Source organism: Ailuropoda melanoleuca, chromosome 16, assembly GCF_002007445.2.
Source record: "Ailuropoda melanoleuca isolate Jingjing chromosome 16, ASM200744v2, whole genome shotgun sequence".
NCBI classification, from domain to species: domain Eukaryota; kingdom Metazoa; phylum Chordata; class Mammalia; order Carnivora; family Ursidae; genus Ailuropoda; species Ailuropoda melanoleuca.
The window spans coordinates 84,054,740-84,080,778 of record NC_048233.1 but is presented as its reverse complement, the minus strand read 5'-3'; the positions used below and the strand labels follow the sequence as shown (position 1 = coordinate 84,080,778).

The 26,039-nt window shown below is 49.7% G+C and overlaps 1 protein-coding gene across 4 annotated transcripts; it reads right to left on the bottom strand.

The window, feature by feature from the left end:
• On the bottom strand, positions 1-26,039 carry POLA2 (DNA polymerase alpha 2, accessory subunit). 4 transcript variants are annotated; one of them, XM_002916645.4, is made up of 19 exons: positions 25,964-26,039; positions 25,259-25,512; positions 21,633-21,757; positions 21,052-21,131; positions 20,830-20,887; positions 16,756-16,862; positions 14,175-14,368; positions 13,290-13,378; positions 11,879-12,034; positions 11,232-11,294; positions 10,496-10,538; positions 7,229-7,353; positions 6,691-6,729; positions 5,921-5,994; positions 2,835-2,943; positions 2,488-2,594; positions 1,601-1,660; positions 1,231-1,357; positions 1-505 (listed from the first exon to the last, which is right to left on the bottom strand). In XM_002916645.4, exons 2-19 carry the CDS (start codon positions 25,335-25,337, stop codon positions 353-355), a joined length of 1,788 nt encoding a protein of 595 aa, XP_002916691.1. In that variant the 5' UTR covers positions 25,338-25,512; positions 25,964-26,039; the 3' UTR covers positions 1-352. The 4 variants fall into 4 exon arrangements, with proteins under 4 accessions (XP_002916691.1, XP_019652460.1, XP_034500910.1 ...); XM_019796901.2 differs by having other exon boundaries at positions 25,932-26,012; XM_034645019.1 differs by having other exon boundaries at positions 370-505; positions 1,231-1,332; positions 25,932-26,014.

Genomic DNA, 26,039 nt, shown 5'->3' with positions numbered 1-26,039 from the left:
CACCGTCCGAATTTACTTTTATTTCTCCAAAAGTTGTATCTGCGTCTGATTCATGTCAAAAAATCAGTCTTCTTGCCTTTTCTGAGCATGCTGCATCCACAGCCAGTTGGCCCTGGATGACTCTGCGTGTCCACAAAGAAACCATAGCTTTCTTCCAGAGCAGCTCTAGTCAGGCTCAGGGTCCAGCTGCATGAGGCCTTGCCCGCTGGGCCCGCGCCCTGCAGCCTCTTCTCTCCAGCTGGCTGCCCCCTCACCTCTACCTTTCCACGGCTGGGCTCCTGTCAGAGGGCCACTCCTGGGCTCTCAGATGTCCACGAGCACAGCACGACAGGGACGATAAAGCACCCAGGCCTCAGATCCTGACCACCTGGACGGCAGTGCATGGACTCCGCCTCCCCTCCCCGCCCGCAGCCTGCTGCCTCCTGAGGAACAGTCGGCCAAAGGTGCCCCCCACCTGCCCTTTGGTGAGGCGCCCGGGATTCACACAGACACAGCCGAGGACGTCCTGGGGAGAGGAAATGGGCCGATGTGAGAAAGCTGGAATCACCTAACAGTCAGACCTCAGAGAGGGGTTGATAAAATGGAAAGGAAGGCAACCGAACACATCTCAAGTCTAATCTGTTAACCTATTACTGGAAAACCCTGAATTCCTTTTGAGCCTCTGAAACACAACAAAGCAGGGTAACAATCAGCTCCCAGACTTCGGAGACAAACCTGACCTGGTTATTGTTTTCCAACACAGGAACACATTTTTACCTCCTGAGGCTGAACTAGCTCTGGTTGGGCAAGAGGGCTACAGGTTGGATGGGTCCCCCGTGAGGGACCCACCCTGGGGGGGCAGGGCCTCAGGTGGCCAAGATGAGAATGACCCAAGAGCTTCATCAAAGTTCTCACGGCTGAGCCCCCCCGCCGGAGGTCACACCCGAATTCAGGGGAGGGGGGCAGGCAAGTACACGTGTGAAAGGTTCCCAGGCCATCCTGACATGGCCCCACATGACAACCACTGTTTGAGGGCCTTCCTACCCGCCCCTGGGGTTCCCAGGCTGGCTGACTGAGCACCAGGGGGATACACAGGCTGTTTTACTAACAGATTCGTTGTCTAGTCCTCTATCACCTCTCCCAAAGAAACGAGGCCATCATCCCCAGAATGAGGAGCGAGGACCAGTGGTCTAGAAGGGAAAAGTCAGACAGGTTCTGGCGTTTCTGGGAAAGAACAGACTTCAAACCTACCTTCACAAAGTATTTCAGCTCTGATGGGATAATGAAGACGTCCGGGGTGACGGACAGCTGTGCATACGTGTAGAAACTCTCATAGTCAATGGCCATGTCTTCCTGGGGAGGGTAGAGTGGGTAGTAGCTACAGAGACGGAGAGAAACAGCAGTGGCTGAGCCGGGGCCCCCTCTTTCCACACGGCCTCCAAGCTGTCACAGACTGTCTCTCCTGTTCCTCCCTGTGTTTGGGGGACAGAAGGCAGGCTTGTCATCACAGGGGAGAGTTCCCTGGTAGTGGCCCAAGGAAGGTGCTTGCAATCAAATCTGTCAGAGTGCCGGACCCCAAAGCGCACTCGTCCTGGTCAGTTATTCCCACGAGCGAGCTCACCTCCTCTGGGTCAGGATGTGCTTGAGGATTCGGCTGAGTCTGTCTGAAGTTCCGGAAGCACTGAGGACACAAGAGAAGCAAGAAATGGAATGCAGAGCCTCGTTCCTCAGCTCCTGTGTCTCTTTGGGAAGAACTTGAGGATTCGATAAACTGGGGAGAAGCTACATGGCCCACACACAGTGATGAGAGGGTACCTCTGGGGAAGTCGAAAGACCCCCCCCCCGCCGCCGCCAAAGAGCTCGGTCTGTTCCCACCTGAGAAGGGGAGCAGGCCACCGGGCTGCGAAGGGAGAGCAGGCATCCCGGGTGCTCAAGACCATGGCATGGCAGGCTGTTGGCTAGAACTGCAGTGTGCAAGAATGTGCAAGGAGCGCCCCAGCGTGCGGTGAGCGTGTAGTCAGGGTGACCCCGGCACCTCAGACCTCAGCCCACAAGCACGCACCCATGTCGCCTCACACACACATGGCTCCGCACGCCTTCTGGCGCTGGAGGAACTGCCGGGCCTACATCAGCAGGCAGGCTGGGTCTGATCCTCTGCAGACCGACGCCCTGCTGAGCAGCTCTGCAGTTCAGCCTCCGCAAGCAGGGACACCCGCTCCCGTGTAGCTCACGAGTGTGGGAGGCGAAGAAAAGGAGATGAACTTCTAGGGTTAGAAATGAAGCGCAAAGACACATGGCTATGGTTTTCGGGGTCTCCAACTCTACCGACAAGAATGAGCAGAAACAAACGCATCCTGTCGCTCCCTCTGGGAACAGAGAAACTTGAACGGCCAAAGGGTCTGGCACAAAGGGCTGCTCTAAGGACTTCCTGGTCAAGGATCTGCCTGGAAGAAAGGCCCAGGGTCCAGAAAGCCAGCGTCCTGCCTGCTGACCAGAACTGCTTCCCACCTACTGATCTCCTCGGCTCCCATGTGGAACAGCAGATCCGTGGACGTCAGGCCAAAGATCACTCCGTTTATGGAGAGGCTGCAGGGCTCAGACACGAACTGCACTCGCTAAAACGAGAAGGGGTGAGACAAGCATTTGTGCACCAAAGCTAGAACCTTCTTCCCCATGAAAGTGGGGGGGGGGTGCCCAGGGGTGGGCAGACCCCCGAAAGGGGGGCCAAACTGACGGACAGTAAATCACAAATACAACCATCCATTCAAAAAAGGTGCTTAAGATTCAGGCCCAATCCATGCCCCCAGAAGGCATCTCCACCCTCCACTCAGGGGCCAGAGCGGGGATGCCGGTACCTTTCTGTCATCTCGAGACAGGTCGGAGTAGCTGAAAGGTGGCTGCGGGTACACTGGCTCGCGGTGCACGTCCCTCACGGATGGGACAAAGACGAGGTGGGAGCCAGAGCTGCTTCGTCAAAACACGATCAGAAGAGGGAGAAAAATGAGCACAGCTGAGTTAGAACAGCTGGACGACAGACTGGAAATGTCAGGGCTTGAGATAACGAGAGCATCCATCCAGGGAGGAATTTCCGAACTGAATTCTATGAGGAGAGGGGCTGTTTCTCAGAGGACACTGAGCAAAAGACAACTTGTTCTCCTTTCCACACATCTACCTCGGCGAGGCTCAGGTCACCTGGGACATGCTTTCTCCTGGCCCTGAGTGGTGTTCCACTGGGGAGAGGACGGGGCTGTTTGGTAGGAAAGGGGGAGCAGAAATTGGGATATAGAAAAATCTAGAAAGACAAGGTTTTGACCAAAGAATCAGAGCCTTGCAGCCAGATATGGAACCAAAGTTCTGACTCTGCACACCGTGCACACGGATGTGGAGCACCGGCATTAGCCGCCCTGACCGGGGGCTCTCGTCCAGGGGGAGATCAGCCGTGCTGACCGGACCCACGCTGCCTTCATGCGTGCAGGGCCAAACTGCAGCCCCCTAACAGAACACTGGTCTTATTTACAACAATGGACAGGAACACCTTCCGAGGGATGAGGAAGAATGCACCTGGCCACCGCTCCCTTCACTCTCGCATAGGGTGACGAAGCCCCAAGTTTTTCTCAGCAGACTGTCTTGCAAGAGTGACAGGAATATTTAACAGCAACAGTAAAAAGAGATTTCCTTTGATGGAGGCAGAAGGGGAATCTCCAGGGTGCAACATGTAAGCAAAGAAAAACCTTTAACTCTAGGACCCAACTGTGTATCCTCCTCAGCCACACAAAGAGGAAAGGAAAAAAAGTCCCGTTTCCTCGTTCCCTCAGCGGTGCTTGGCAAAGGGGCCTGTTACAAACCACAGAGGCGCTAAGCGTCACTTTGAGGGCATGTTTAAAACCCACCAACAGCGTTCACTGCCAACTCCCTCTCTTGCTTAAAATTGATGGCCCTCCCAGATGCAGGTACAGCTCCCTATCTGTTTCCTATGGGATAAAGGTATTGGTGACTGTTGTCACATCTGTCACTTGTCTGTCATACCTGCTCGGAGTGTGGACTGAGACTCGTGCAACAGAAAACCAGGATCTTGAGGCCACTTTGCACATTAGCCACAGTCCCTGTGACATGGAGCAGGACACAATCGTTACCCAAAGCCATGGCTGATGTGCCCGGGACTAGCTGCGTTCCAGACCCCGTTCCAGACCCCATGGGCTCAGTCTGGGTCAGACACAAAGGGCAGAGGTGGCGCTGGCCACCGTTAAAGACGTGGAGCTGCTGTTCCAGCGAAGGTGCTGGAGGAGCAACGGTTAAGGAGGAAACAGCCCTCTTGCTCATGGTTATGAAGTGGCTGTAGGGGGAGGGATCTGAAAGAAAATTCCAACTATGCCGAGCATTGCACAACCTCGTGCATCACAGTGGGAGGGTCCCCACAGCCGCTCCCTCTGAGGCTCTGCGGCGGGGCTCTCTGTGGAGGGGGCGCTTCCTCGAGTTCTGGCTTTTACTGATAAATCAGCTTTGTGCTCGGGCCGTCTGCTCTCTCAGGAATAAAAATAAATCCCCCAGCACGGGACTGCTTATATACTGTTGGGGGGGGAGGGCGGGGCAGCTCCCCCTGCCCCGAGGCGCAGGCTGGCTGCTGATGAAAGTGCCTGGCAGCGCTGGGCGCTCACCCCACAGTAACAATGCTTGGTTTGTTCTTTGTTTGTCCCACTGCTGTCACTACCACATGGGGCGAGGAACCAAAAACAGAACCCAAAGTTGCACTGAGAGCACCCGGCCCTCTGGGGCACGGCCGTGCGGTCCCTGCTCATCCCCAGGGGACCCGAGCAAACAGGGACACCAGCTCTGCTCCTGGCAGGGCGGAGGTGGGGGAAGGTATCTCTGAGGAGCACTAGGTGCTCCCTAAGTCTGGCCCGTGTCACAGCAAAGGGCAAGAGGGGAGGGGAGGCACTGGTATTAACTTCATTTGAGGGAGGGAACGGGGAAGGGGCAGACCCAGGCTCAGGCTGAGTCTCCCAACTCCCGGGTAAGTTAGGGGTGTTTTTCCCCAGCCCCCGAGGCCTGCCAGACTGGCCATGCTGCCGACACAAGAAGGTAGTATTACGACTAATCGACTCTGGGATCAGTTCTCACGGCGAATGGGTGGAAGATTATACATCTTGTTTTTAAAACCACCTTTGTTATAGATTGTTTTTAAAAGCTTAGCCTCAGGAATGTTTATTTTCTATGAGCTCAGCCACAGGCAAGCAAATCCCTAGAGGAGAAGATCCATCACCTATACCAATTCCTTTCAAACCCCGGCCCTGGAGGAAGAGGGAGAGGAAGTAAGGCTGTCAGCTTCCTGAGTAACTTCCTACTTGTAGTTCGAGACTCTTCCTGGAATAGTGCCTTTTCTCTCAAATTAGAATTGCACATCCCTCCTCACAGTTCCTGTCCCTTGGTCTATGGCAAGGATCCAAGACCCTTCCCCCCCCGCCCCCGCCCCTGAGCTTCTGCCACAGCCTGCTCAGCCGTCAGCAGTGCCCCGTGAAACCTGGGGCAGCTCTGACCCTGGGGAAGGACTTGGGCTCACCCCAAAACAATCACTCAAGCAGCGAGATGTTTGGGGCCCCCAGGGATTTTCTTGGGGAACTCATCAAACACTTCTCAGAATCAGCTGGGAAGATTCCCAGGGAGTAAGAGTTTATACAAAAGGGAGTGAGAAAAGGAAGGAAGTGAAGGGCAAGCAAGGGAAGAGGGAAAGTCTGCGCAGCCTCTTCCTGTCAACCTGTCAAGTGTGTTTATCTTTGTGTTTTAGAGATGCCTCTTAACCCGGCGTCAGTGCACTTGGGGGTCAAGAGGTGGATCTGATCTCTGGAGTTCAAAAGGATGAAGGGGCAGGAGCTACCGTTACTTCCTGACAGCTTAGCTTCTCCCCGGGAAGCATAAGGTTCTGTCCAACAGTCTGAATTCTGACCTGCGCGTCCCTTCAATAATTGTCCGCAGACACTGCTTGAAAATATCTTCAAATGGACTTGTGAGCAGGCAGTTCTGCAAGAGAAGGAAGGAGACCAATTCAGAGGGCAGATGCTGGCCTTTATTCACCAGCCGAGCTTGCTGATCAACCCTGGGGGCCAGCCGTTGAGCGAGGAACTGGAGGACACAATGATGAAAGACATATGTTCGTGGTCTCTGTCCTCAAGGAGCAGAGTCTTGGGGGCAGGAAAAGGGGATGTGGAAGGAATTCATCCTCTAGAATGTAAGCTGAGCGAAAGACTAGAAGCCAGAGCATTCTGAAATCCTTTCTGTGGAAGGTACAATATCCTGAGACAAAGGGTAGAGACACTGACTCTAGGCCACGGAGATGTCCTGGGAAGGGCCTTCTGTGTTTTCTGCATCAAAGGACAGCAACAGGTGGGTCCTGGAGCCAAGGGTGGCAGCTCCGCGGGCCACAGACACCTGCATGTGTGTGAGCGCGCTGGTGCCTCGACACCGAGCATCACAGGGGGACACCAGCCTCGCAGACGTGTACTCCCCTCCCCCGGCTTCCCTACGGCCTTGTATTCTGGGGACACGAAGCCTTCAAATCCAGTATCTTTATAAAAATGCCCTGCTGCAATGTTTTTCTGATTAGCCACAGGGATTAATTTAGGTTTGTTACAAATAAACTCCAAACTATGGAAACAAGAGCGAGGGCTCAACCCGATGTGAGTTTCCGGCACTTCCCCTTCGCGGCCCGTCACTTACCTCAACCTGTTCGTGCTTAGCGTCCAGGAAAGGCCCAAACTGCAAATAAGAGAAACAAAGCTATCAGGACCACCTGTGTCCGTGAGCGCCTTCACACACCCTCTCCTAGTGTTCTCTGCCCAGGGTCCATCTGTCCCTCCAGGTAGCAGATGGGGTTGGGGTGGTGGCCCAGCCCAGGCAAAGGCTGTGACCCTGGATGAAGAGAGGCCGCCAGAGCCCCCTAACCAGGTGTACTGCCTCCTACAACACTGGGCCTTTTTTTTTTTTTTTTTAAGACTTTATTTATTTTAGAGAGAGACAAGTTGGGGGAGGAGCAGAGCGGGGAGGAAGAGAGAATCTGAAGCAGACTCCATGCTCAGAGCAGAGCCCAACTCGGGACTCAATCCTATGACCATGAGATCGTGACCCGAGCTGAAACCAAGAGCTGGAGGCTTAACTGACTGAGCCACCCAGGAGCCCCTGGGCCTTTTTCTAAGGTCTCCTCCCGTTTTCCCATTGGTGCCTCCCCCAGTAAAGCTGTCCCAAGAGAGCTTCCTACCAGAATGCAGACATCCGGCTGATCGCGGTTGATGATGGCAATCAGATCGAGCAGGGGGTCGTAGGTGATGCTGTCGGATGTGGTATATGGCCCACAGGCCACCAGGACCATGTTTTGCTCAAAATCTAAGACAGAAAGGATCATAAGGTATTGATTAGAAGACAATGGGATGGTGGGAGAAAGGACAATTAGGGGAAGATGCCACAGGATTCAATTAATTGAGAGTCTCCCTCTGTGTACAACTCTTGGAATCCAAGATCTCATCCCCATCCTCAAATACTCCATCAGCTGCTAGAGACAGGGAAGTATGCAAATAACTAGAGCGTGACAGGCAGTCTGCTAGCAGCACACTGAGCAATCAGGAAAGATCTGATCAAGGTGAGATTTGCTCATGTCCTTCCCCTATTTTCTTTTACTGTGATAAAACACAAATAAAATTTATCATCATAACCATTTTTTAGTGTACATTTTCAGCATTAAATAAATCCAGAATGCTGTGCAATCATCACAACCATCCATTCCCAGAACTCTCTTCATCCTGTCAAACCGAAACTCTTGTCCCCATTAAACATGAACTCCCCCTCCCCCAGGCCCTGGCCGCCACCATTCTATTGTCTGTCTCTAGGATTTTGGCTACTCTAAGTATTTCATGTAAGTGGAATCATACACTATTTATCTTTTTGTGACTGGTTTCTTTCGCTTTGCTTATGCTTGTGAGTAGCATTTTCCGGGGGCAAAGGGCAAGGCAGGGTCTTGGAGAGTGTACGGTTTGAGTTGCTCGGCGTGAGGGAGTATCTGTGGTCCAGTGTGGCTGGAGGACGTGGACCAGTGAGGAGTCCAGAAAGACAGGCTGGGTGTGAGGCCTGGCACGGGATTCCTATGTGAGGGGTACAGAGGCGTGATGTTTGGCCACCTGTCTCGCACTGCCCTTTTCCTCACGGCATCGGCTTTCCTTTGGGACAGCCAGCCCTCTCCTCCACAAGGCAGTCCGCGGGGCTGTAAATTAGGTGTAATGACGTCCCCTAGCCAAGAGGCAGGCGTGTGACCAGTTTGAGCCACCCACACTCTCCTCCCTAGTTCTGGAATCTCGAGGTGAATCATTCAAGAACAGAAAAAAGGGTGGAGCTGACCTACTCCAGCCGGAGGTAACTGGATGAGATAGTTGGGGAATTCCTGTTAACTGGACACCTACAGTTGTGAGGTCCTTATCTGCTTCTAAGTCTGCATTTCTAGCTCCCTGTCCTCGCTGTGAGCTAGGTGGATTTCCCCTAACAAATTCTTCTTCTTAAGTTAGTCCGAACCAGTTTCTGTAGCTTACACCAACAAAACCCAGAGATCTCTGACTTCACATGGAGTTGTATTAGTTTCCTACAGCTGCTGTGACAAATTATCAAAACCTCAGTGGCCGAAAACAAACACGTATTTATGATGATGGTTCTGGAGGTCAGAAGTCCTAAAATCAAGGTTTTTGCAGGGCTGTATTCCTTTTGGAGGCTCCAGACCAGAATGTTTCCTTGCCTTTTCCAGCTTCTAGAAGCCACCTGCATTTCTTGGCTCATCACCCCTCCTCCATCCTCATAGCCAGCAGCCTACCATTTCTACCTTTGCTGCGGATCGTTCCGCCCTCCCCCTTAGAAAGATCCTCGTGATTACACTGGGGCCACCTGGACAATCCAGGACAATACCCCAACTCAGGATTCTTAACTGAAGGACACCTGCAAAGTCCCTTCTGCCATGTAAAGTAACATAGTCCACTGTTCCAGGGATTAGGCCGTTATTCGTCTACCAGAGCAGGAACACCATGAAGCGAGATGACAGTTCAGGGAGAAGAGTCTGTTTCATGCAGTGCCAGGGCAGGGGACAAAGTTAAATCTGGTTCTGAGGAGCCTATAGGAGATGTAAGCCCTGGAGGAAAGCAAGTGCCCGCAGAGGAGGGGTCACGCCTTATTCTGTGTCTCCATGAGTGCCCAGCTCAGTACCTTGGTCAAAAATGTTAATAACTTATTCAACTGCTTCCAGAGGCTTCCTGGCACGCAGCTCAGGCTCCAGGCATCTCAGCCACATCAATTTCCTTCTGCCACCTGAAGCAGATCTAATACCACCACGTTCCTTTCGTTGCCAGAAACAAGGATCTTCTGATGCAATATGCAATGTCATAAACTCCTAAATTTCATTCCTGATTCTACGTTACCTCCAAGAACGACCTCATCACACACCATTACTGTGCGCGGGGTGCTGACAATACCCTAGAGTCGGCCATCTCACTGCAAGTCCTCCACAGTCTTCTGCTTTGCTTTCAAAAATGCTCTGAATTATTCTGAAGCAGTCTGTTAAACTTTTTGTCCTTTCCTATCTAGATTCGTTACCAAATAATTCTAGGCTTCCTTAGGAATTTGTCTAACTTTTTAAAAAAAGATTTTATTTATTTATTTGAGAGAGAGAGGGAGTATGAGCACAGAGGGGTCGCAGTGCCAGAGGGAGAGGGAGAAGCAGACTCCCGGGGAGCGGGGACCCCGAGAGCCTGACCCAAGCTGAAGGCAGACGCTTAGCTGACTGAGCCACCCAGGTGCCCCAGAAATTTGTCTAACTTTTTAATAAACCTTTTATTTTGGAATAACTTTAGAAACATAGGAAAGTTGCGAAGATAATACCAAGTTCCTGTATGCCGACACCCTGCCTGACTAGGGTGCATTCGTCAAAATGAACCCAGGGGCACCTGGGTAGTTCAGTCAGTTAAGTGTCTGGCTCTGGATTTCAGCTCAGGTCGTGATCTCAGGGTCGTGAGATCGAGCCGTGTCAGGCGTGCCTTCTGCCTCCCCCCACCCCGCTGCGTGTGTGCTCTCTCTGTCTAAAATAAATAAATAAATCTTTAAAACACAAAACAAAGGAACTACTGCTGGCTTATTACTGTTAACTCCTGACTATTTGGGGGTCACTAGCTCTTCCACTAATGTCTCTTTTCTTTTCCAGGATCCCACAGTGCAGTGAAAGAAATTCTTTTTAAAACTATTTCTATTTTGCCTCTTACAAAGTAACTTCCAGATACAGATGGCATGCCTCATGTAGCCAGAATCCAGGTGGCCACGTTCACTGGGCTCAGACCCTGGCCTTCCACCAAGGGCCCATGAAGCCACCCACCCCTCGTCCTCCCTAGCCTCCACTGGGGTGCTCCCATGCAGCTTCTTCAGCTTTCCCAGGGCCCGAGGAACCTGGACCCTCATCCACCATCCTCACTGTTAGCAAAACAAGGTTTGAACCCAAACTTACCTCCATCCTCTTTGGTGGGCTGATAAAATGGAAGTGGCACGCCCTTTTAAAAACAGGAGAAAAGCTAAACTGAGTTCTTGGTTAAAAAAAGGGGGGGGGTGGGCCCTGAACGGGGGCTGAGATGCAGAAGGAAGAAAGCAGCCTCAGTCTTGCTCCCTGGGGCTAAAAGCTCACAGAACTGATGGTACCTGCCGCTTTTCTATATGGGAGAGCGGCAAAGAAACCCAGGGAACAGGAGGAACATTATGGCCACGCTCATAATAGACCACCCAGCAAAAGGTGGGAGAACACAGGTGCCCCAAGTACCAGTATCCCAGGCAAGGACCTGAGAGCAGGGACTCTGCTACTTCTGCTTGTGTTATCTGCAAACCTGTGGAGGACTATTGCCTAGAGCAGGGGTAGTAGGTAAACTAGGGCCCATGGGCCTCATCTGGCTACTGCCTGCTTTCACGAATCCAGCTGTACTGGCACGCAGACACACTCATTGCTCTGCAAGCTGAGCCACAACGGCCGAGACACTGTGACAGAGACCGTATGGCCTGTAAAGCCTCAAGTATTTACTGTACAGCCCTTTACAGAAATGGTTTGCAAGGGGGCCCAGAGACAGCTTCCCATTCTATAGCTAGAGGATGGAGAAGCAAACAAATAGGTTCTCCCGAGTTTCCAGGACGGACAGGACGACACGTACTGTGCCTGCTACAAAGCAGGAGGGAAGGTGGGGCTGCCACCGTCATACCTCGTAGAGTTTGGTGGCAATAAATTTTCTACCAGTTGTGTTCATTCCTTCCATAACTACAACCTGAAGGACAAGAAGCAGAACGGGAGTGAAACACAAGATCAGCAATACAACTATTTTGATATAGATAAAAAGTATTAAGTACTAGGGTGCCTGGCCAGGTCAGTGGGTAGAACATGGGACTCTCGATCTTGGGGTCATGAGTTTGAGCCCCATGTTGGGGGTACTTTATTAATAAAAGTCTATTAAGTACTAAGTCCATCTATCTCATTTTATAATGATAAACTTGGGAGTATTTTTCTAGAAACAAATTAAGGGGGTTGAGCTCCATATGGATGATCTAATTTTTTGTAACAATCCTATGAGGTAAGAATTATTATTCCCATTTTAGAGATGAAGACACTCTGGCTTAGGAATGTGGGTGCTCTCCTGCTGGGGTGGGGCTGGAGTCTGAAGTGGGCAGCAGGTCCCAGAGCTGAGGTCAGAGCCTTCGGGGACAGCTGGAACCCCACGCTGCTGTCTGCTCCTGAGCCGGAGCTCCTGCCCCACCTCGTGGAAGTGAGAGGCAGCCGGCGAGGCGCTGCTCACCCGCCCACCGCCCACCACACGCGCTACAGAGCAAAGAGCAGGCGTGCATCTGATCTTACCTGTCCGGGAAACAGAGAATATTCTTTGAGCTCAGATAAATCCACTGGAATTTGAGCCCCTGAGGAATGTTCCCGGTCTCCCTCAAGAATCACTGACTTGCTGTTCAGCTTTCCGTTGGTATCGCAGCCAATCTGGCCCAGCAGAGTGATAGGCTCCTACGGAAGGTGTAACATAAAAATGGCAGTCTTGGGGACAGGAGCTGATTCCGGGGTCAACAGAATGAACAGCAAATCCCAAGCGGGAAACATTTTTTGGTAGGGGCACCATATTGACAAGTATCATCAGTGACTCTCAGGGCATCTGGTCTGCCCACCCATGCAATGCTTGAGCCCCTCTAAGTGGATGGTCATCTAAGCTTGGGCATCTGTCGTGAAGCAAGCTCGGTCCCTGCACCCCAAGGGAGCCCACTGCATCTCTGGATAGTGTTAACCATTAATAGCTCATATCTGTTGAGCTTACTGAATACCAGGCATTGTTCTAAAGGCTTACGTGTATTAACTCGTTTAATTCTCACAACGATGCTGAGGTGGATACTATTATTGCACCCACTTTACAAAAGAGAAAAATCAGCAACAGATTACATAATTTAGTTAAGGTCAAAGAGTGAGTCAAGTCTGGGTTTGAAGTTTGGCTCCAGAGCCATATCCTGAACCACACACCATATTGTCTCTTAACAGGAAGTTCTTCTTTAAATTAAGCTGAAATTTCTCTCTCTGTGGCTTCCTCTGTCCTGTTCCCATTCCTGGGGGGAGACTGAGGAAGTCTAATCTTTCCCCACAAGACCGTGCATCCCTGCCTCCCCTCCAATACTTGCTCTCAAACCTCCTTATATGACATGGTTTTGCATATCTTCTCCAACTGGTCAATCTTCTCTGAATGCAAACAATGACAGAGGTGCCTTAAGGAATCTTCTAGAACACATTTCCCTTTAGATTAAAAAATGTTTCAGAGAGAAAGCACTGGAACATATGCCAGATTAAACCATAATTAAAGATACTACTGGCAGCAGTTGATCCAGAAGGACAGAGACCAAACTAGGGGAGAGACCATGGGTCACTGTTCCTGGAAACCCTACCCTTGTTGCTATCCTCATATCCTGATCACTGAAAACTTCTATTCGTGGGAAATCTCCAGGGGGCTACCTGCCTCACCACTAAAAAGGAAAAGGACTCAGTCTTTGCTTATGTGCAAGACCCTAATCCAAGTGCGAAGAAAATGACCATCTCTGGTCACAAAACCAGAGAGCACCTCTACGTCTTTCTTCAGAAGGATCCATGGGGTCAAATTCGACCAAGACAGATGTTCTAACTAGAACACAGACAAGAAGTAAAAAAGGAAGCAAGGATGTCTTTTTACCATCAGTTTAAAAATACAATATTAATTAGGAAGGACTATTAGAACAATTCTTACTTGAGCTGGGAGCAGAACAGGAGTAAAAGCCTCAATCTTGTAATGTTCCTTGAGTTCACTGCCAAGTTCCTCTATCTTACAGGTCAGAACTGAAAGCCCAAAGGGGAAGAAGTATTATGTTTAGGACATTTCACTTGTCAAGAGGAGAAGATACAGTGCATTGTAAAATCTTGAAGTCAGTCATTTTACAGAAGCAGGAGGGTGCCCAGGACCTAGCCAATTTCCCAATATCTCATGGCTGAAATTTTATGTGGCACAATCCCTGAGGTTCAGCACGGATGCCCACAACCCAGCCTTCCTTCATTCTGGTCATCAGTGAGGTTTAGGGGGAGTCAAGTCCAACCTGGAGAGTCTTCCATTCTTTCTTTTCTTTTTAAGATTTTATTTATGTATTTGATATACAGAGAGAGACAGCGAGAGAGGGAACACAAGCAGGGGGAGTGAGAGAGGGAGAAGCAAGCTCCCTGCTGAGCAGGGAGCACAACGTGGGGCTCGATCCTGGGACCCTGGGATCATGACCTGAGCCGAAGGCAGATGATTATAACGACTGAGCCACCCTGGCACCCCACAGTCTTCCATTCTTTACAAGGAAGAAACCATAAATGTCTTTGACTTTAATTGGCTTCTTTAACACAGTTCAAATGGCTGCCACTGGGAAATGGTTATGTGCTTTTTCTTTAGGGAAGCGAAGGGACTTGGGAGAATTGCTGAGTGTCACCGCATGTCCCTCTATTGCTGGGGGCATCCAGAGGACATCTACCAACTTCTATATTCAAAGGCAACCTTGGAACTTGTTCTACCAGCCTAGCTAAAGCTTTGTTACTTGCTCTACACCTTTCCAGGTGGTTTTATATTCTCCAGAATTGCAAAGAGAAAAACAATTACCGTCTCGAATATCTGGAAGCTTCTGAAACATTGATTTGTAGCTCCCGGTGAGTGACTCTGGACCCCCCAAGACCTTCAGGCTGATGTTACCGGCCCCTCCTCTTCCAGACCAAGACACTCCCTCTGCTGAGCCAAAGGAGGTAACCACTTCTCCTCGGTTATTTCTCGAGTTGTATTTCTGAGAGGGAGTAGCACTGATTGGAAGCAAAACAGATACGCATTACTGTATGCCCATCTAAAAAGAGAGACGAATAAAATGAGGTTACCTTTTGGAAATGGGGATTGGAGAAACGTCAACCTGGCCTCACATTTTATAAATCTAATCAGCTTAATGGGGTTGGACGTATCTGAACCCTCAAGGAATCTCAGGAATGAGGGTAAATTTAGAGAAAGAGACATATTTTAAAAGGTTTTCTCCTGGCTTACAAACTAAACAAAGCAAAACCAAACCAAACTCTGGATTGATTAAAAAGCAAGTTTCAAGTACCACTTTCTTTTCTTTCTTATAATTTTTAAAAAGATTTGTTATTTATTTGTGAAAGAGAGAAAGAGAGGGAGAGAACAAGCCGGGGAGGGGCAGAGGCAGAAGCAGACTCCCCACTGAGCAGAGAGCCCGATGTGGGGCTCGATCCAGGTCCCTGAGATCATGACCTGAGCCGAAAGCTGATGCTTAACCATCTGAGCCACCCAGGTGCCCCTCTTATCTTATTTTTAGCACTTATTGGAATACCACTAGAGCCTGGCTGTGGATAAGCCCTAAGCTGCTGTGCGTCTGCAATTCCTCACAACATAGTTCACGGTAGACACCACAATAAAATGAAGTTAAGAGGAATCAATCAGCTCTCCCCCCATGTGTGTGGAGGTGGAGATGTAATAAATTCAGTCAGCCGGTGAACAAACATTCCCATTCTCCAAGGCTTCGCTGCCAAGTTCTCACATTTCCATGCACTGCCTGGTAAACAAGCACACGAACAGCGCTGAGCTCCTCAGAAGCCAACGAGGGCCTCTAACCCCCCAGCTGCGAACGCAGTTTGCAGAGAGGCCACTTTCTAACAGTCCGCACGTGGGCACCGGAAGCCTGCAGGAACCAGGTTTATGTGGGCCACACGGTGACTGGTGCCATCATCCCTTCTTCCCACAGAGGCCACGGAAAACGAGCTCAATTAACGATCTCAAGCTCCGCGCTGCCTCTACCTGAGTAATTTAGAAGCTACTTTCATAAATTACAAAACCAGTTTCTGATGTCAGCTTTATTAGCGTGCATTAAAAAATGCCGAGACAGCGCACGGCCAACTTCTCGGAGCTCCTCCCCGCGCCGCTCCGTGGGACCGGCGGTGCGGCCGGCCCTTTAGTGCAGTGGAGCTTTGAGGGCCTGCTTATTTAGAGAATGTAACTGCTGTCATAGTGCTGGCTCAGCTGATGAGAACCGTCTCTACCCATCAAGTGTCAAAGACACCCTTGTACGTCTAGAAAGCTCGCTTCCCAAACCAGTTTGAGAACTCCAGAAAGCAGCAGGGGACCACCTCAGAGAAACTGTCCTTCTGAGTCCCATGACTGCTCATCTGGAGTGACTGCTATCACCTCTTTTCTCAAGCGACAGAGCTGGTCGACCTTAAGCTCTGCTCCATCTACAAGGGATCCACAGAGCGGGCAGTTCGTATTTCCCTAAATGGTTAACGTGACAGGTCCTTAGCCTCATCCTGACGGGGCAGCACCAAGCCTTTCTTCTACTTGGCAGGGCCCTCACCTATGGAATTCTCTAGTAGGAGACATGTCATTTACGGATTTCAAAAAAATCACATGTGATCTTTGTGGATTTATGTGCAGAGGTGGCAGCCAGGATAAAAATGCCAGTTAAGTCCGTGTAGACTCACGGTGACACGCAAACTCTCAGAAACTAGTTGTAACCTGAGAGAGGAACAATAAACAGGTTATACAACAGGATGAACACAGGTATGTACTTTTCTTTTTAAAAAATAGATACTGTGGGGGCTCTTGCGTGGCTCAGTCGGTTAAGCGTTTGCTTTCGGCTGAGGTCATGATCCCGGGGTCCTGGGATCGAGCCCCACATCGGGCTCCCTGCTCAGCGGGGAGTCTGCTTCTCCCTCTCCCTCTGCCTGCCACTCCCCTGTTTATGCTCTCTGACAAATATATAAATAAAATCTTAAAAAAAAAGAGATACTATAGATGAAAAGAAGAAGAAGAAGAGAAGAAACCTAACAACACCAGAACTAAGAGAGGCAGGTGGAAACCTATTTGTCTCTATTGGCAAGACTCCTGAGACTCTTGGACTTTTGAATAGACAGGTTGTTTTCTGGAGAAGATATCAATTCCTGATCTAGGAAATGAGCCCCAGAAAAGTGGGTGGAAAGTGAGTTTCCTTAACTACTGGAAGACACGGTAAATTTCCACACAGGAAGAGAAGGCAGGGAGGGCAGAGAGCAATAGGCTCCGGAGCCAGGCACCGCAGAGGCACATGGCCACCTGCACTGAGTCGTCACTGCAGGGTCAGCCCCCTGACAACCACAGAAAGGGGAGGGCAGGCCTGCTGTCCCGCAGCTGGATTCACTCTGATCTGTACCTTGGAGAGAAACTCGACGGCGAGAGGAGTTGATGGGGGCTCCGACTAGACACAGTCCTTTTTGTTAGGGGGGTTTCTGGGGTGGTGATAGCTCGCTTCTGAGAACCCTAGGAACAAAACAGAAAACAAGATCCTAGTCACTGTAGACTCAAGTTGCTACCTGAGGGTTCACCCCGTGGGAAGAAAAGCATGGTGCCCAAGTGAAGGGCACAAGGTAGGGCTGGGCTGGTTCCCTTCTTAAGGCCCCACCTCCAGGCATAATCCCATAGAGAAATCTTCAGCGGCTATCACCAAATCCACCGGAATCCCGCCCCCTTTTGAAGGCAATCATGAAAAAGTATCAACATTTCCCAGAAAGGACTGCCAAGCAGGCAATCTGTCCTGTCAAACTGTTCACGTGGTCACTTTCTTTCCCCACCCCTTTGCTTTACAACAGCTGGGAGTTTTGACCCACACAGACACATTTTCCTGAGAAGGGATGGCACCGCGTTACTACTCATTTTGGCAAAGTCCCCTGCACGTTTTCAAAATTAGGGGAGGGAATGACTCCAGGCAGATCACACGGCTGAGCTCTCAGCCTGACTACTTAGCAAACGCCTCATTGATGGTCTCCTGTTTTCTGGCTTTTGCTCATGAACAAATACCCAAAGGTATGCCCCGGATTGGGGGGTGAGGCCCACAGCTCAGAGATCCACTGCTCCCCAGAGTCTGGGGTCACGGACCATGGCAGAGCAGAGATAAACTCTTTGCTGGGACCATAAGCAGGAGGCCAGCCGGTCTACAGAGGATTCCCTGCCCGTGGGCTCCTCCTGGCTGCACGCTGAAGTTATGCCACCACAGCTGCCTGCGGGGGACGACTGGGGACTGAACACGAGACCGGACGCAAGGCCATCATCAAGTAGCCAGGATGGAAATCAGGTTTTAAAAAGACCCTGATGCTACCGCTCTTATACAACCACCATTTTTTAATACTCCTTTCCGGTATTTTCATATTTTTCCAATTTAAAAAATATATAAGTTCTAATATTTACAATCTCAGTTTAAATATAAACCTTTATTTGAATATTACATATACTGATTTTTTTTTACGCTATATTAACTATGAACATTTTCCCACATCGTCACCACATTTGTCCTTTCTAGTAGCTGTGATTAAACTGACACAACAGTGGCCATAACTACTTCTCTATCACTGGATATATGGGATGCTTATAATTTTGAGTGATCATAAAAAACGCTGAGATGCCCATCTTCACACGGATAGCTTCTCCCATAATTTGGATTATTTCCTTAGGAGAGATTCTGACTAGGGACAACTACTGGGCCAAAGGATGGATAAAATTTTACGGTTTTGGTGTATTTTCTCAAACTATTTTCCTAAACAACTCTTGTAATCCACAGGGGCTGTTGAACTCTAGGGCCAAGGTTGTGTGGGGGTATTTCAAGAGAGGCAGTCCGTCTCCCGGGACATGGCAAGAGGACGACACACTGGGAGAGGGGGCAGTTTCACGGCCCTTGTCCTCAGCCCTCACAGCGAAACCCGATGGTGTCAACAGACCAACTCCAGTTACGCTTCTCAGGGATGTGCTCACTCTAACCACACTCATGAGATCTGCTATTAACGCTGCGTGCCTATTCATTTGCAGTGAGCCATACCGTGAGCGAGGACACCATCTTCTCACATCCCGGGGTAAGCACATTCTCATACCACACAGAAATCCAAATTATAGCCCCAGTTGCCAGTTTATTTACTAGAAATATAACGCCGGCGGCATGGGAACTTCAAATCCACAGGCTAACACATTCCCTCCACGTCTCCAGGGGATTTACGGCGAGCATGGAACAAAACACTGTCAACTGCACAAGTCAAATATTTCATAATGATCAGGTAAGGCCACCGGGACACTCGGACCTATACCCTAGGCACACCTGCCTCGAAGACCCGACAAGGGCCTGGCAACCTCGCCGTGGCACTGTTCAGGTGGGAAAGGCCAACGTTTGGCCCTATGACTACTTTGTTGGGAGGCCACTGATGTATGGCCTAACGAAGATCGAGCAGTTTCCATGTGATAGGTACTGTTCTGAGTACTTTCCATTTCTCTAGGCCAGACCCATGTGGCGTCGCCTCTGAGCTTTAGACACGTAGCTCATCGTATTTGCTCATTTCAGTCCGACTCACTTAACTCTGATTCCCTGGTCACCACCTGTGATTCATAACTGAACCTCCTAAATACCTCCGTGGCAGGACTGGGTGTCGTCAGGACGGTACTTCCGTCATTGGAAGGGCACGTACCTCCATAGGAAATCAAGTAAATGTGCATCTGACCTACGCGTCAGTCTACTGAGAGCTGGATTACCACGAGTCCAGTCCCCACAAACACAATCGACTCTGGATATACAGACAAATCACAAATTCCGGAGCTGTGAGTTTGTCAATCAGATCGACATAAGGCAGCCCCACTAGGTTCTGCAATCCTGGTTGATGGTACTTAGGGAGCCAAGCAACCGTTCGTGTTCAGAAGGTCTGTCCTTCAACAGCGATTAATGTGCCAGGCTCTGGGAGAACAGCAGAGAACATAGCAACGTCTCTGCCCTCAAGGAGCTTCGGTTCTAACAGAGGGAGGTGGACTGAAGCAAAGTGAATATATAACCTGTCTCATGGTAGTAAGTTCCACAGGGAAAAGAAAAGCAAGAGAAGAAAATAAAGGAGGGAAAGAGGAGGGGTTTGCTCTTGCAGGCAGGTTTGTTCCCTCAGACAGGGGACAGATGAGGTGGACACATGTCTGGTGTGTTTGAAGACCAAACAGTAAGACCACCAGAGCGAGGAGGAGTGGGAAGTGGACAACGGAGCAGGGTGAACTCAGACGGACCACACAGGCCTTCTGAACGTTACTGGGGAAGACGGGAGAGCCAGTGGAGGGCCATGAGCAGAAAAACGGGGCCTGACTTGCATTTGAAAGGAGCATGGCGCACTGTGGCTGCTGTGTGAGTTGCTCAGAGGCGGACAAAGCAGAAAGACGCCAGGACAGGAAGCTGTCCCGCTCATTCGGGAGATGACAGTGCTGGGGACCTGGTGGTGACAGGTCCCGGTGCACAAGGTAAGAGGGCTGGAATTCCAGAAGGAGGGCTGACAGGACTGGCGGATGAGTTGGGTGTGGGGCGTGAGAGAGAAGGAAGACTCAGGGAGGGCTCCAAGGCTCCCCGCCTGAGCAACCCCTAAAATGGAAGCACTTTTTAGTAAGATATGGACTCTAGGACAGGACCATCTCTAGGGGGAAAATCAAGCATTGATTTTACATCTCTTCAATTTTAGGCTAAGGAAAATTGCAGCATGTCCACATAATATGTTAAGTGTGCCTGTCTTGTGTCAGCAACTTCACTGGGCGTGTTTTTAGCTTTCTTGCTCTCCATAGGCGCACCTGAACTACTTACCTTCTTTCTCACAGTGTGACCGGACTTTGAAAAATGAAGGCTTACTCCACGTTTATGGATTCCTACAAATTTATTTCGAGCTTCTTGAGGGCAGAGCCCCACTGTGCCTGTTTCCTTCACCACTGTTCACCCAGCGTCCAGTACAGTGCCTGGCACACAGCAGCTGCTCATTAAATGAACGAATGCATCGGGATTTTAGAGATTAGGAAACTGCAGCTCAGAGGGATGAAACAACTCACCTAGGGCCACCTGGGTCTTTTGACTCAGGCTTTGAGGGCAATGCTATTCCACTACCCTACCCTACCTCTCAGGCTGGGACTGGATCATTTAATTATAGTACCTCCACCTGATACCACACTCTGCAACTTTTACGAAGAGTTATTATGGAGAAACCATACTTACGAACATTTTATGCTATTTATGCTAACTGAAAAAAGCAGGATAGCTATATGGTTACAAGGACCGCCATTATGTAAACACAGCTATGTCTGTGATGGGAAAGGAAGACGTGTAAGTGGAAACATAGTAGGAATTGTATGGGGGCTGATTTTCTCCCTCAGAACTTCAAATGTTGTGACAATGTTTTTAGAATTAAGAAAAAAACCACTACTCCTAGAAAGCCATGTCCAAACATAGACTCACCTTAGAGGGTGTGGTGTAAGAGTTCAAGAGGCTCTCTTCTTCTTCCTCCACTTGGATTCTAAAAACAGTGCTCAAGAAAAAGACTTCCACCCAAAATCTAAGGCAAGGGTTGATTAAATAAGAGATCTGAAGAGTAGATACTTGCATTATTTGTTTTTAAATTACACAATTACAAAATACAGCTGCTGGCTTTATACAAAAACCTGCAGCAGGAAAGGATACAGCTCTTGGATGGAAACAATGTCTCTAGTTCCCGCGTGCCCACCATCCCTGGGCGCTCTGGACAATTTTTTGCTCAGACACTGAGGAGTAAAAGATAATGAACACATTATTCCAGTCAAGTAACAGAGGAGGTGTTTTCCACAGCCATGAGGTAATAACAGGCATTCAAAATATAATCTACTATATAAAATTCCTCCAAGTAAGAATTCAGACTATGCATGACAGGCTAAAAACAAAGAGTTGTCCTGTGACCGTTTGTCCGCAAACACTTAAATCTAACGCCACCACCAAAGATCTGTTGAAGCCCTACCACCCGACATACACAGTCTTGGGTGATTTAAATCCACTCTCATTTAATTCTTATAATAACCATAACAAAAATGTGGGTTGTCAGAACCACTAACAGAAGAGGAGACGGAGGCTCAGGGACAGATGTTACGTAGTCTGCCCAAGTGCACATTGGGACCAGAGTCCGGATCTGTTTCGAAAGCCCACACTCTTCTCACACTACATCACAACGCCTCCCATTAAGAGCAGAAATGGAGAATTTCATTATTAGTTTCCTTACATTTTGTTCTTACCTCGTGCTCAAAAGAGTTCAGGGTCTCTGAGGTGAGGCAAACTTTCCCTGTTCTGGTGCAGAAGGCTATGAGCTCAGCTACCATACCCTCCTCGTTCTGTCCATACAGAATGCACAGCTCCACCACTGCAGGAAGGAAAAGGGGACAGGTAAGAACTCAGTTCATCTCTTGCAGCTTTCCCTGCGAAAGGTGAAAACAATCTTTGATTTCTTCAGTCCATATTTATTCAGCACCCACAAGTGCCAGGCGCTGCTCCAGGCATGAGAATATAGCAGTGAACAACACAGAGAAGAATCCTTGTCTCCACGAAGCTTACTACTGAAGACAGAAAACAAGTAAGGAAAATCTGTGGTAGGTTAGATGGTTAAATGTGCTGTGTAGAAAAATAAAGCTGGGGGCGCCTGGGTGGCTCAGTCCGGTGAGTGTCTGCCTTCAGCTAGGTCATGATCCCAGGGTCCTGGGATTGAGCCCCAGGTCAGGCTCCCTGTTCAGCGGGAAGTCTACTTCTCCCTCTCCTTGTACTTTTTTTTTTTTTTTTAAAGATTTTATTTATTTATTCATTCGACAGAGATAGAGACAGCCAGCGAGAGAGGGAACACAAGCAGGGGGAGTGGGAGAGGAAGAAGCAGGCTCACAGCGGAGGAGCCTGATGTGGGGCTCGATCCCGTAACGCCAGGATCACGCCCTGAGCCGAAGGCAGACGCTTAACCGCCGTGCCACCCAGGCGCCCCCCCTTTTTTTTTTTGAAGACTTTACTTATTTATTTGAGAGAGAGAGCAAGAGATGGGGGAGGGTCAGAGGGAGAAGCAGACTCCCCACTGAGCAGGAAGCCCAATGAGGGGTCAACCCTGGGACTGCGGGATCATGACCAGAGCCTAAGGCAGATGATTATCCGACTGAGCCACCCAGGCATCCCTCCCTCTCCCTGTTCTTGCTCTCTGTCTCTTTCTCCCTCTCAAATAAATAACATCTTTAAAAAAAAAAGATTAAAAGAAGAAAAGAAAAATAAAGGTGGGGAAGGGATCAGGGGGTTGGTAATTTTCAATACAGTGATTAGGGAAGGCTTCACTGAGAAGGTGGAAGACAGGGAAGTGAGTTGTCCAGTATTTAGGGAAAGAGCTTTCAAGCAAAGATCCTGAAGCTGAAGCAAGATCAGCAAAGCCACTACAGCTAGAACACAGTGAGGAAGGAGACAGAAGAGGAGTTCAAGGGTAAAGGGGGTACAGGCTGTTGGCCACTATAATTACCCTGGTTAGTACTCATAGCAACTTAGAAAATCACTAGAGGGTTTGGACAGAACAGTAACATGATCCAGCCTCCACTGAACAGGATCACTCTGGATGTTGCATTAAGCACTGAATGAAGGGGGCAAGGGCAGAATCGGGGGGACCAATTAAGAGAACCATGGCAAAGCGCAAGTGAGAGATGCCGGTGGCCTGGATCAAGGTGGTGGCGATGGAGGGGGAAGAAGTGGTGGGACCTCAGATAGGAAGCATCCTGAGGGTAAAGCCAGTGGGATTTGCTGATGGGAAGAAAAAAAGGAGTCAAGGATGATGATGTTTTCAGCCTGAGCACCTAGAAGGGTGGGGAAGAGGCAGGAGGAAGTACTGTGAGGAGAGGGAGGACACACAGGAGCTTAGTTTCTAGACACATAGAGCTCGAGGTGCCAATTACATATCCAACTAGCAGGTGGACAGACCAGCTTGCAGTTTAGCAAGTCGTCCAGCCTAAGATACACACCTCAGAATCATCAGCAACACAGGGGATGAAAAGCTGGGAGACGGGGTGAGATCCCTAAGGAAGTGTGTGCATTTGGGACTCAGGACGAGCCTGAGAAGTGGTGACAAGCAAGATAAGAGAACGAGGTGTAGTGTCTAAGAAGCCAAGAGAAAAACATGTTTCACAGAGGACATGACAAACGGTGCCAAATGTTGCTAATTCCAGATGAGGACTGAAAATTCACCACAGTTTAGCTAGGTTAAGGTCACTGGTGACCTTGAGAGGAGCGATTTCAGTGAAACACTGGGGATGAAAAAGCTTACTGAAATGGGATTAAGGAGGAAAAATTTGAAGACAGCAAATATAGACAACCTTCTTGAAGAGGTTTGCTGTACTGGGGAGAAAAGAAACTGGAACAGGGAGTGGGTTCAATGGAGTACTTTATTTTAATTAATTAATTTATTTTTAAAGATTTTATTTATTTATTTGACAGAGAGAGAGAGTGAGAGCACAAGCAAGGGGAGCGGCAGGCAGAGGGAGAGGGAGAAGCAGGCTCCCCAGTGAGCAGGGAGCCCGACGGGAGGCTCAATTCCAGGACCCCGGGATCGAGACCTGAGCCAAAGGTAGACGCTTAACATACTGAGCCACCCAGGTGCTCACAATAGAGTATTTTAAAATCGAGCAAGAACCACATTTCTATGCCATTAGGAGAAAAACTCTTATAGCAAGGAACATAGAAAATTTGTAAGAGGTTAGAATTACTGGAGTGATGTTCTTAAGAAGGTTCGAGAAGGAATGGGATTTAGGACTCAAGTGGAGGGTTTGGATTTTGCTAGGAATATGGAGAATTTATTCATTGTAATAGGACGGCAGGAGAGGTAGGTGGGAAGAAGTAATGGTGAAAGTTTTCTAATTATTTCTTATGGAAGTTTTCTACCTTCTTGGTGAGACAAGAAGTTCATCAGCTTTGAGTGGGACAGAAGGATGTTAAAGGAGAAGGTGGCAAAGTTGAAGTCCCACTGAGGCTAGTGATTATGAATACAAAGCCTAGAAGTCCAACACCTCTGCCAAAGTAGTTCTGTGAGACGCAAGCAACAGCATTTTGGAAAAGAATGCACTGGTCATAAGAACTTGGAGTATTTTGGTATCTCAAGATAAATTAACATGTTTGCGTTCTGGTTTTATACATTCAAAGAGAAGTTCAAAGTGTTGACGAATGGTTAAGGCAGGTGCACGTTCATCCTGATCCTAAAACTGAGACTTCTACATCTCCCAAGACACTGCTTCAAACATCTCCTGCCCCACAGCCCGACCAGTAAGAGGGAGCACTGGACCTGAGGAAGGAGACTGGGGTTCACAGACCAGCGGTCTCCTTGTCGTTTTCTCCCTCTGTAAACAGCTGACAAGCTCCCCAAAGCTTTTGTCAATGCTAAAATTCAATTTTGGGAATCCACCTCAAGGGTTCATATTTGCACAGACCACCAACAGCTTTGATGAGAAGTGACGGATCAGCAAGTTTAAAGTGTAGGCTGGAAAGGGAAGAGCCAGAAATATAAAATTACATTTCACAACCCCTACATCTCTTATCGTTATGGGGCTTAAAGAATTTCACGACTCGCGCCACCGGGCCTCGTTTGAACCTGGCACGTCCCAATTCCACCTTTCTGAAACTGCGCTGATTTACATATTCTTATTCTTGAGTTGGATCCAAGCAGTACACTGCAAACATTTCAAAGTCCCTACATCCCAAATCTCAAAACTCTGTTTAATTCTTCATCTCCCAAACACTAAGAGGTCTGATCTAGTGGAGGGGAGAAACTTGGAAGCGTTCCCTTTTGGGTTCTAGGCGACTGGGTACACAGAGCAGGAGTGTGGACCTCGGCTGGGGTCGGGGGCGAGGGACTCACATTTCTCGGTCAGAGCCGCCTCGCATTCTACGTCGAAGATCTGCAACTCCTCCACCAGGCGCTGGGCGGACACGCTCATGGTGACCCAGGAGAGAGGCCGGGGGCCCGGCTCACCGAGCTCGGACCTGAGTTCAAGGAACCCACGGCGTGGAGACTGATGGGCTGGACGAGGTTCCTCGGATCCTTTCACCCGCACGGAGACCGAGCCGGAAGAGGACCAAACGGCCCAAGCCCTCAGGCGGTCAGAAGGCCCCCTGCGTCAGTCACGGAGAAACACTTCTTTTTAATGTGGGAGGAGCCCCCAAACGCCCGAAGGAAGGAAGCAGAAGTCTCGTTAACTCGCTCTTCTGGGGAGAATGTCCGGCTTCCTAAAAACTGGCGCGGAGCACCTCAATGACTGGAACAGAACGGAGCAACTAGGGAAAACCCGCCAAATGGTTCGCACAGCGCACGCATGCGCGAGACAGGTTCAACTCCACCCCTTCCCCTCTGCTTCCTTCTTGTTCCCAGGCGCCCCGCGCCCCCGCGCGTCCAAGGGCGCGTGCGCACAAATGCCACACGCCCTCTCCCCGCGCCGCGGCCGGCAGTCCGCCTACCCTATGGCGGCTGCGTAGTTATGTCTCGTAAGGCGCGAAAGTTGGGTTCTGGGGCGCGACGTGCTTGGCTCGCCTACCTAAATCGCATCTCGGTGTCAGCCGGGGTTACCTGTATTTCGGGCAGTGCGTTCTGGGCGAAGTTCCGTGACGACTGTTCGTCACCCTCTTGTCCTGTGAGTTGGTGC